The sequence below is a fragment of the Amphiura filiformis genome, chromosome 4 (genome assembly GCF_039555335.1).
Source record: "Amphiura filiformis chromosome 4, Afil_fr2py, whole genome shotgun sequence".
In the NCBI taxonomy this organism is placed as follows: domain Eukaryota; kingdom Metazoa; phylum Echinodermata; class Ophiuroidea; order Amphilepidida; family Amphiuridae; genus Amphiura; species Amphiura filiformis.
The window spans coordinates 68,241,006-68,253,054 of record NC_092631.1 but is presented as its reverse complement, the minus strand read 5'-3'; the positions used below and the strand labels follow the sequence as shown (position 1 = coordinate 68,253,054).

The 12,049-nt window shown below is 35.9% G+C and overlaps 1 protein-coding gene across 3 annotated transcripts in view; it reads right to left on the bottom strand.

Annotated features, from left to right (window-relative positions):
* Positions 1-219: 219 nt before the first annotated feature.
* Positions 220-12,049, bottom strand: part of LOC140151273 (solute carrier organic anion transporter family member 2A1-like) — a 65,650-nt gene continuing 53,820 nt past the window's right edge. For 2 of the 3 annotated variants that reach the window (XM_072173551.1, XM_072173552.1), the window contains exons 9-12: positions 9,258-9,472; positions 8,384-8,448; positions 7,538-7,743; positions 220-6,068 (exon numbers count right to left, since the gene is read on the bottom strand). In XM_072173551.1, coding sequence (XP_072029652.1) covers positions 5,967-6,068; positions 7,538-7,743; positions 8,384-8,448; positions 9,258-9,472 — 588 coding nt within the window. In that variant the 3' untranslated portion in view covers positions 220-5,966. The remainder of the gene's footprint in view (positions 6,069-7,537; positions 7,744-8,383; positions 8,449-9,257; positions 9,473-12,049) is intronic. The other variant, XM_072173553.1, reaches the window with a different exon arrangement.

The window sequence follows — 12,049 nt, the reverse complement described above, 5'->3', positions numbered from 1 at the left end:
CATCGTCGTGTGGTAAACAAATATCTGGGTGAATGTGGTGAAAGGAAACGTGTCAAACAATTATCATTAACTTGTTATATCACCAACACCAGGAAATTTGTAAAACAACAAGTATTGAAAGACTATGAGGGCATGCGCAAATCGCACATCATATTTTAATTCTTTTCTTTTTTGACTGTTAACAGGTTACTGAAATGACGACACCAGTACAAACTAAAAAATAGTATTCTAACGAATAATCTATTTTATTTAGAAATAATAAAAATACTTCAATAGAGTCAAACATAATATACAAATATATAAATTCTGCTTAAAACGCATGTGCACAGAAAACGTACATCTACTAATTTGTAGTAAATTTGTTCAGTGTATAACCATTGATCATAGTTTTGGTAAAGCAGGACAAGGTTTTTAGTTCATAAGTAGGTTCTGTAGTGTATAAATAATGAGTTTTTGAAACAGAACAAATAAAACCTTATAGTATTCTAGTGAATTGCAAAAAAACGAAGATGTGGTTGACTTAAGTTTTACTAGAATTTATATTCGTCCCGTTTCTAGTCAATAAGTTATATTAGTGACGTAATACTATAACATAAAGGGGACTATGAGCATTTATTTTGCAAACAGACGAATAACATATCAGGCCATTATTATAATAATTTGCACAAAATGTGTTGGAACAACGTTGGAGCCGCAAATATAGCCAAAGCATGCAGGATTTGAAATAACTCTTTGTTTTCGTCTTCAAAAAATAAACAAAACCAAATTGATAAATTGAGTACTCGAGTTACCGAATTGATTGATATTTGCAGGTTCGCTCCCAGTCTCTGGCTATAACACCAATGTTCCTAATTTCTTAAAGTATATGCGATCTGGACCCCTTGATTTCTTATTGCTCAATTATAAATGCAGATACGACATAATCTGATTTATCTCAAGCATTATTCGTCTATTTGCACATAAATATATCTGTATCGAGTGACCATTGCTATGATTGCCACTTATCTGCCGTTGATGGGGGATGTACATCAATATCACACCCTTTTGACTAGCTTTGATTTTTTTTCATAATCACGCGATACCGTTTTGTCCTCGCTTTCGTTATTTATCCATGTTTACCAAATCAAGTGCCAATTATAGGAATGGTCTATGAATCTCTAACAATGAACATCGGAAGATGAGTATGATAGCAATTTGAATTTCTTTTCAGAAAACATGTCACCATTGCATTGTTTACTCATTGTGCTATGCCTTACTACAACGTTAACAATAATTGTATCCTTCAATCTAAAGATAGATTGAACCACATCATGACGTTCAAGTGAACATATATCATCATACGATGATTGCAAAATGGTGAGTTGTTTAGTACCTTACTCTCTAAATGTAAAAGAGTGAAATTTGACTGTTTCCAAAATGTCTTTTTACAAATGTTTCCATGGTGAATTACACCATTTCCAGAGTGAATTACACTCTTTCTAGAGGAGTAAATTGCATTCTTTCCAGAGTGAATTACATTCTTTTCAGAGTGAATTACACTCTTTCCAGAGTGAATTACACTCTTTCCAGAATAAATTACACTTTCCAGAGTAACCATGGTAACATTTAGTTTTCCTTAATTTTCACTCTTGTCATTTCACTTTTAGAGTGAAATGCTGTCTTTCACTTTTTTTACATGCAGAGAGTAAAAAAAGTGAATATCATTTTAACAAACATGACAAAGAGCATAATTTAAATAATGAAATGAACTTTAGTTTGTCACTTGAGTCCATCACCGTGTGGGCGAAGAATAAGTTTTCAAATGAAATCTCCAAACATAGATGACATACATTTGCCAACAAAATACAAAGTAGTTTGTACAAAATCCATGCAATTCATTTTTCTACCTGTTCTAGTCTGTATACCCGTAGAATTTTCTCCTGAAAGAGATCATTTCAACCAGAATTTTTCAGTTTTAAAGGTCCGTTGTCCTGCAAACCTCAGCTCGTTTGCAATATACCGTAGTTTAAAACTTGGAAGAAATATATGAGATATATAAAACAATTATACACTGTTAGTTTTTTCCCATCTCAAATGACTAAAATGTTTTTGATTATAGAGTCCAATCTTAACGTTACGCTGTTACGCGCATACATTTGTTTACAACTTTCCTTAAAAGTTTAAAATTAAACGAAACTTTCTATACGATCTGAAACCAAGCTACACTAAACTAAGCTTTGAAAAAAATGTTAAATCAAAACAGACTCAACTACAAATTGAAAATTATTTAACAAAACAAAAGAACAAAGAATGAATAATAATTACAAAATCAAATATACACATTAACAAATTAAAACTCAACTATGTGACTATTTTAGAAATTGTTACTTTTTATGTATCCCTTTGAAAACTAACATGAATCATTTTTTTCTAACATTATTTATGTTCTACATTACCGCCGCGATTACTTCAACTGTAGAAAATGGAAAGTCCAACTAAAACATCTGTCATACTATAAAAATGTGCATATTTTCAGTGTCATGAGAATGATTGCGTCATGATGATAACACATTGTGGTTTCTGAAGAATTGCTTTGTATTTACTGGAATTCTTTCTGCTTCTGCTTCGACAGCAAAAACAATGTAGGGATACACGCATCATTACCCGCATCATTACTTTTTTTCACAAAAAATGAAACGAACTAAGAACTTAGAACAAAGATTAGGCTATTGAAGAAATATGTGCACAATTGTTACTGTTCAGGATTCGTTTTGATATGATTTTTTAACAACGGACAAGAAACGTAACATTTATGGTGATTCCAATATAAGGATATTATCCTACATGATTTACCTTACAACAATGACGCAGTTGTGATTGATTACACAGTACTATCTATCTTATTTGTACCAATAGAAATCTTACCATAGTACATTACAACATTCGTCAGGTCAGGGGGCTACATTCAATATTCTTGTGTAAAATTATGATGTGGCCTTGTAATGTGCCTGGGGTGATCCGAAGATCGAGAATGATAATGAAATCTTCATCAGGTTCGTGCACAAGGGAAAGATCACTGACATTTTTCGTAATTAGTTGTACATTCCGATTATTATAAGGATCCAAGCAAGTTTTCGCAAGGACCACTGGTTAGCACCATTTGAATTGTTGTTGTCCAATATCACCTGTATCACGAGGGTCTTGATGGGCATGCAGGCTCCGTTTCTTAGATTAAACAGCCTCGGTAATTTAATTGAAATTAAGTTCTTTTTGTCTTTCAGAGCCACGAATACATTTTGGGCCATGCACCGCTGCGTCTAGGGCGCATTCCCACACGATAATCACCCCTTGAACCAAGCCAAAACAAAGACCGGATTACTTGTGTATTTCAATCAGGTCAGGGCAGTAGGGTTAGGGTTTATCATGTCAGTCGAATAAACGAAGATCTACCGTCTCATGGTCTTACTGTTTGTATGATGAATCGGAGCGTGCAACTCGTGAAGTCCCTGAAGCTACGTAAGTATTACACAATGTGACTGACACATTTGTCTACAGTCATAATCTTATTATCTATACACATGTACATCCACCTACTTCACCACATCACCGACTTTGAGGCCTATTCTATTTTTTTTATAAAAAATAATCATACTTATACTATACATGATCATAAATATCTATAACTTGTTCACAGTTAGTTCTGTTATTTGTTTCCATAAATTATGAATATAATTACTCTACTGCAGGGTCACAAAACAATGTCGTGTGTCACACGGGAGATTACTATCAACATTGAAGCGACCACTGCATAAGCACCTTCCTTCACCAAAGTACAGCCCTATCACTCAAGGCATTGTATAAAAGACCTTTGGGTATTTAAAACAATTGTACACGCCATACTTATCCCTCACATTAACTATCGCGGCCGCATACATCTGGCCATGCATCAACTCCAAGCTCCTAATAACAATACCGGTTTCTTCTTAGGCAACAGACTATGACCTCTAGTATCTTAGCATCCATGTTATTGTATATAAATCGACAACGCAACTTTTGGCGTTTGCATCTGAAACGATTTTCACATACGTGGTTGACGTAATCTAGAATGTGGACTGTGGGAGTGTCACAATACATACATAAAAATATTGCCGTTAACAATTACATCGAAGGTTTGTTGCAAGAAAGGCCCATCTGCAATAGCTGCCCATAGACAAGTTGACCATTTCTACATTCTATATTGTACACATGATACACCTGGCAGCTATTGCAGATAGGCATTCCTTGCTCTAAACCCCGATACACTCCGTAGGAGGTCAACATCATTATCTGGTTAGCTTGAGTTGAGATGAGAACTTCTTCGCGTTCAACACGCAAGAAGAAATCAGTGAAGGAAGAATATCTTACTCTCAATTTCTCAAAAAAAATGCATTTGCATTCACGAAGAAGGCAACAAGTACCTGAAGGAAAGAAGGCACTTCCATCAAGAAAGCTGATGTAGTTCGAGCAACCCCCTCTTCAGTTTCTGTTCGTCAAATCTGATACGCTTTTTGATCTCCCACGTGTGCGTAACTTCCATTAGCATGTTGGCTCGACTCGGTCTGCTGGAATACCATACATACAGCTCGAGCAATCTTACGAAACTTTGCACAGAGGAACACACAAAGCTCAGGTTCTTAGCACAAAGGACAATTAATACCAAAACACGAAGTACGATGTATTATGTACATTCTTGGTTAGTGGGCTATTATATGAAATAAATGCAGATAGATGCTACTACTCTACATTATAGATGAATGAATTCATTATTAATGCCCAATAATTGTGATCACTTTATATACTAACCTATACATGATGTTACAAGCTATGTAATACAAGTGTTTTTGGACCTTTGGGAACTATATCTAGAATGAGACTAATACAGCGATTATAGTGTTCGAGCATTGGCATTATATCACACAAATGGATTGTCTAAATGTGTGTATTCTTAGGTGCTTGAGAAAGTGGGCATAATACAGGTAAAAAGTGGTGCTTGAAAAAGTGGGCATAATACAGGTAAAAAGTGGTTTTTTTTCTTTCAAAACGTAAGTTTGATCTGTAGGTAAAGAAATCGTGCCTGATATGTGATCAAATAACAGAAAACATTAATATTCTTAATAAAATTTTAATCGGAATTCAGTATAAGCTTTGTGTGTTTGTGGTAACATATTGCATAGATCTTAGAAGAGGTACTTCTTGAACAAGTCTTATGAGGGAAAAGTAGTCGTTAGTCTTAGTTTTAGTCGAATCAAGTATTCAAAGTTTTAGCACACATCAAATGGTACTAAAAGCACACATCAAATGGTACTAAAAGCACACATCAAATGTTGCTGAAAGTCACTTTCCTTCTCACATGGAGAAGCAACTAAACTTTGTTCTTGCGTACGCGCGTCACGAGCCTCTCATTGTAGAATTAGTCCCATGTTTGTCTTCATACAATGTATCTCCAACTTCATCATCCTCTATAGTTCAATTCATAATGGTACGTACATGACTTCTGTTGTTCTGGAATGCTCACGTGATGGTGTCTGTCGAAAGCAACGCCACCTTAATATTTCATGCAGTGCCATGATGACCACAAGCACGTGGGCTGGTAATATCCCGTCGGTGGTCCGTCGAATAAATAAACTGTAATTCATTTGGGCTTTATTGTAAATAAAAAATAACGACCCACAATATCCTGAGTTAACTTGAAACAGTTTGGAATACAACAAAGTCATGAAGCCTCCGAAAACTGTCGCGAGGCGCCGCGTTCTTGTTTGTAGCTAGCTCGTGCAAATCAAATGTTACATCATCACCATGACAACTTCAAGATGACTGCAACACCTGTGCGCGAGTTGACATGTAGCTACACTGCATCGTTTTCACAAATTCAAACAGGGAAGATGAAGCTCCCTGATGAGGCTAGTTATGAACTGATGGAATACAAAAAATCATCCGCATAATGAAGATCAAAGAGTGGATATTTCTTCGTGATGTGTGTACTCTATTGACTCATTGGCACTCTTGGCTTGTGGTGTTCTTGTGACCTTATCCATCTTTTCAAATCCTCTCTGTAAGAAATATAAAGAAAAGTTGTAGTCCACATTGTTATGTCTGTAATAACCATTTTGAAATAGAATCGAAATCAAACCATTCACTTATCCTCATGGACAGTACTACATTTCTTTATACAGTGCCCCGGATTGGTTAATTACGTGATATAATCACCTGAGTAACCAATCAAATTAGAGCTTTTTGATTTTTTTAACAATTTAAAGCTTTATCCCCTTCTGCCTGACGGACTAATCTTACAATATCTCTGATTGGCTCAATGCATCTATACAGCCCTTTTGTAACCAATCAAAATGATGGTTAGAGGCATGATGCAGTCATGTCTACAGTAGAATTCAATTCGACCTTTGCATGACTTAAACCCCATTAAAAGCTATTAAACCAAGATAACACTCATTGAAAGCAGCTCAACTGATTAAATCATATATTCTCTGGTTAAATACACACATCATATGTTTCTGCTTTTACACGTACAATGGAGCAATGGCTGGGATTATAGTTTCAGTTTGGTGAACGATTATAAAGCGAGCGCTAGAGAACAATTCTGTGTGGGCTTTTGTTTACGAAATGAGACAAAACTCTGCTTATTGTTAACCAGCATTCTTGAAAATGAGAAACATAGTGGTTTGCAGACTTAACACGGTTTGGAAATAATTTCTTCATATTTTTTGGTGTTATCTGTCGTTTACATATCATTCCTAAAACACCAAAGTACGAATATTTCCAAACATCTAAAAATTTAGGACATGTTACAAAACTATATTGTCTAGAATTTTAGAAGAGTACTTTTAATATTGGCCGGTTATTTTTCACACAGCGACGTTAACTAGGCAATGTACTATTACCTATAACATTAACTAAAACACCAAAGTACGAATATTTCCAAACATCTAAATTAGCTAAAAATTTAAGACATCTTACAAAACTATATTTTCTAGAACTTTAGAAGAGTACTCTTAATATTGGCCGGTTATTTTTCACACAGCGACGTTAACTAGGCATATCCCCATTCTTTTAACGTAGGCTATTTGTAGAGGTTACGCGTCAATGGGAAATAGCACTGTGTATTATGTATAGGAAAACGGACAGTAACTGCAGTATGGCTGGCTGATAATTTGGCCGGTAGTGCATATGGGATAAACCACAGGTTTCACGTTATTACAGCTCGTCTGTCACCATGTCCGTACACTTTTGTCCTAAAAATTATGATTGATCAAGAACAACAAATAGTTCAGTTCAGTTCAACAAATAACCATCTAGTGTTTTGGCGTCAGGCAAATTGTACACAAAACTCAAGACAATTCCATTTTAACAATATCAGTTTAATCAGACTGTATTTCCTGTACCCGGGCACATCCGTTCGTTCGAGAAACTCACATGCAAAGCCTCAATCCACTTTAATTTATATCTATATATTCATATCAACCTCTAAATGATTTTAGTTCTTCCTAGAAAGAACTTTTCTTACCTGTCGTTCATTTCTTACAGTCCAAAAGGCGACCACAAATCCCACCAGTGATATCGCCTTCAATCCAATCATTAATCCGTGATAGCTAAGCCTGAATCCAACTAGATCATAAACCTGACACACTCCGAATTCACCACATGACATTTGCTGCATGAGACAGTTGGATTGGATCATGGCGCCGAAATAGATTGGAGCAGGGATGAAACCTACAAGTATTGAACAAGGAGGAAAGGTCAGGTAATGAAATCATTCAATTTATTTACCAAATATTTACTTGACAATTAGGGCTCAAATGTCACTTGTTCGTTAGCCCCACGTTGGGCGCCAATGTTGCAGTTTGTATGGACAGTTTATTACTAGATGGACGTATATCATCAATGATCATGATGAATGCGAAGGTGGTAATTGAGAGTTGTAACATGGCTCTTCTTATATTCCGGACTCGTACTTGCATCCGGGTGTCCAATTGTAAATTTGACCGTCATAAGTCAAGTCTCACCTAAAGGTACTAATTAACTTGAATGATCATTTGTGAACCAAGCAACTGGTACAATCTGTGCGAATGGACGATTTGATCACATTTGAATATTCAGCGTGGGCCGTATTGGCATTATCTATATTGAAATAATCTTCTAAACTATTAACTTGAACCTATTATTCTCTTGTTTTCAGAATAATTATAATGGATATTTAGTAGAAACTGCATGAGTTTTCTATCAAATTGATGACACAAAGCCACGAGGTGAAAGCTTGGCAATGTTTTACAGAAAGGTAAAATGATTTTATGACATTCCACCAGTGGTTTTATTAATACAATCTCTAATACAACATTAATAGTTCACAAACCTGTTACTTTGAAGAGTAGAGACGCGAATCCCATCGATATGGATCTGTCATTTTCTTCCACGGCTCTGTTGAAATAATAACATTAAAATCGTTATTTACAATATCTCACCTGAACATGCTGAATGTATTGGTCTCTCCATTTGTATGTTAACCCTATACGCCTGCGTACCACAAAATACTACTTAATATATGCGCTGTTCGTGCGTGCATCCCACGTGGTGTGATGACGCAATCGCCCTAAGTGATATACCCGTGGCAAAGTGTCGCCGACCCAGCGCTTGGCATGCGAAGGGTCTCGGGTTCGAATCCCACCCAGAGCAAACAACTTCTTTCTTTGTTTTCTCTCTTTATTCCTTCCTTCTTTCCCTTCCCGTCAAAAGCCCCTGGCGGGTTAGGGTTAACTAACGAAACCGGAATTCCGTGACGGCTTTTCTATTATTGTGAGATTGTTAATGTTAAGTTCAATTTGTATATAATTTGATTTCACTCGTAGTGCATATCATTTACTGTATTTCGCTACGATCAGCTAAATTGTGTGAATTTATGATATAAATTGCATACACCATTTGACCACCACCAACTCCACCAGCAACAACACTGAACACCACTATCACCAACAACAACAATGATTATTATTACAACACACCCTCAATACAAACACCACACACCGTGCATTAACTAACGAACAATGTGAAATTCAAATTGCAAACTAGGACGCGTCATTGCAACACACTCATTCAACAACATTAACACTGAACCAAACTGCACATATCATTTCAGTTGAATGATGAACTTGAATCTGCCCAGAATCTGATCAAAACTGAACCAGTTGAGTGAGTTAACCGTCACCATTAACACCAGTACATCCACCTACCTCAATTGAAATATAAAAGCCGGTTGACCCCAAGAAAATTCGAAAAATGCAAGAAGGCATGACAGTGTCACAAACCACCTAATGGTATTGTCCGATTGGGAGCACGGTTTTTCACATACTCCTTTTTTAGCTGTTTTCTCTCCGGTATAAAAAACACCACTGGATTCGTGGCTTTGGATGTCATTTCCTATAATACATGTACACTCTGTGTACAGCTATCATGAAATAGGGCATACAAAACACTCAATTATTTTTTTGTACGTTGGTTAAACATTATGGTATCAATGTCTCAAGTCACGATTGCTTATTGTGTTAGTCTTTTAAGACGAGAACAAATGTCCCTAAAGCTGTTTGATCGTGATTAGCAAATGATGTAATAACACTAATATAAGTTAACCAAAATACCATAATGATGATCAGAAATAAAACATTCATTAGAAAAGTAGTCTATAGTAAAAGAAAGTATGATATAAAGATAACTAGCAAGAAGATTCCTTAATGATTAGCTGTATTCTGAAGTTAGTTTCCCCAAAGAAATAGTAGCCGATTTAGTGGTTCGCTGGGTATTACAATTGCCAATGGATGCCTCAGATATTTATATATATATATATTTATATATAAGGTATGATGAGTCTAGAAACCAAGTCCAGTGTCTGTGTGATACGTCCTCACCATTAATTCCAATATAACTGAAGATACAGGCTTGTCAACGCAGGTTTTTCTCCTTTAATATGACAAGACGGTCGTTTGATTAAAGAACATGTTACGGGGATCCTTTTTCTCAGAATTGCTTCCGTGGTGTGAAACTGATACTTAATGACGTCTGTGGAATGAGGCTTGTATGATATATGGTATATAGCTTATTATTTGGCTGCTCGTTGGGTAAAATTCGTTTAACAGCTATACGAGTAGGTGTTTTATTGATACATCTCGTAGAAAGCTATCCAAACCGGGACTCCAAACCAGTGTTGTCCTGACGGGAAATGATGTTCACTCACTTTAAGTACTCCTATCAGCAACCACATAATACCACGGTCAACAACAAAACAACCTATTACCAAACTGACAAATTGAAATAACACGACAAAAACCACTTATTCACAATGATCTATGAACACTAGAATATTCGCGGCTCACGCCGCTCATACTCTTACTACTACTAGTAGCACACCGTACCCTTTTCCAGCAGTGCTATAATTTTCCATATTTAAATTGTACAATGCAATATGAACTGCATTGTGTCTTTTTAAAAGAACTTTCAACAAGAGAACACTTTCAATTAAGTGACAACAGATATGTGACATACTTGACTGATAACAGATTGTTGAGACAGATTGATGTTGTAAACATATGTGGGTGTAAAACCAATACCCAATATTTTGGATTTGCAAAGGCAACTATACTCTGACCTTCACCTCACATACAAAACTAAACCAGATCATATTTGTTAGGAGACCACCTTTTAATTATAGTAGTGACAAGAGATATGTACCATATTTGACAGATGTTTGAAACATCTCAATATGAGGGACCTAGCTGGTTAAAGCTAAGATACTCTTTTAATACACTGATAGTTTGGATTTTGAAGGAAAAATGGAAAGAAAGAAGGACGGAAAGAAAGAAAGAATGAAAAAAAGAAAGAAAAACAAATAAAGAAGTAAAAAAAGAATGAAAGAAAGGAAAGAAGGAAAATAAGAATGAAAATGAAAGAAAAACAAAGAAAAGAAAGAATGAAAGGAAGGAAGAAGAAAAAGAAAGAAAGAAAGAAAACAGAAAGGAAGGATGAAGGGAAAGAAAGAAAGAAATGCATATGAAGAAGGAAAGAAAGAATGAAAGTAAGAAAAAAGATAGGAAAGAAAATAAGGACGACAGTAAGGAAGAAGTAAAGAAAGCAAGGTAAAAATGTATAAGAAGAAATTAAGGTTGTCACACAACAACAAACTGTCAAACTCAGTCTATAAATCTGGACACATACAATGACCATCTACCATGTCTACCTTGCTCAATGAATTACCCAGTTACCTGCCATGACCCTACATGTAGATAACCTCTTAAGTAAAGGAATTGTTGTTGACAGGTTTATAGAGAAACAAGTTGGAGTTGATGACAAGTTTGAGACCAAGACAGATGGCCATAAAGAGGACACCTCTATAAGAGCATTTTGGTGGGTGCTACTAGTTTGTAAGAATATTCGCGGCTCACGCCGCTCATACTCTTACTACTACTAAGAAGATCTTCTTATTGCAAGTTGAGTCAACATCTAATTCAAACCACTTAACCGATCGCCAATACACTTGTCTATGAAGACAGTCTAAGGATGAAGTCTGCTCTAGGACTAGTAATGAGTGATATATCGGAAGTTTCCTGTTCAGTACGGGTTATTAGGCCTATCTTGTCCATATGAACATGTGCCGCGCTTAACCAGCCTAGACTTTGCCCTCAATGTTCTTTTTTTAGAGCACAGCACTAGATATTATTCGCTACGCTGTTTGCCATGCTGGTTTAAATGAATTCTTATCATTTTACTAAGTACAAATATGAAACTTTCCATTTTCAAGTCAATTTGGATGGTTCTCTAAACTGAACAATTTAAAAAAGTTGCTGAATTAAAAAAGACTACTTTGCTTCTGACAATGTCTGACGATCAACTCCCCCACAGCGCGTGATAGGTTTTAGTAGCACATAAAAGGAAGATTAAGTCATCTGGTGCCTTCGTCGGAGAAAAGGAATTGCAGAAAATGGCGGCATGGCAAAAAGCAACTTTTCTAGGCATTGTTGATATGGTGCTTTCA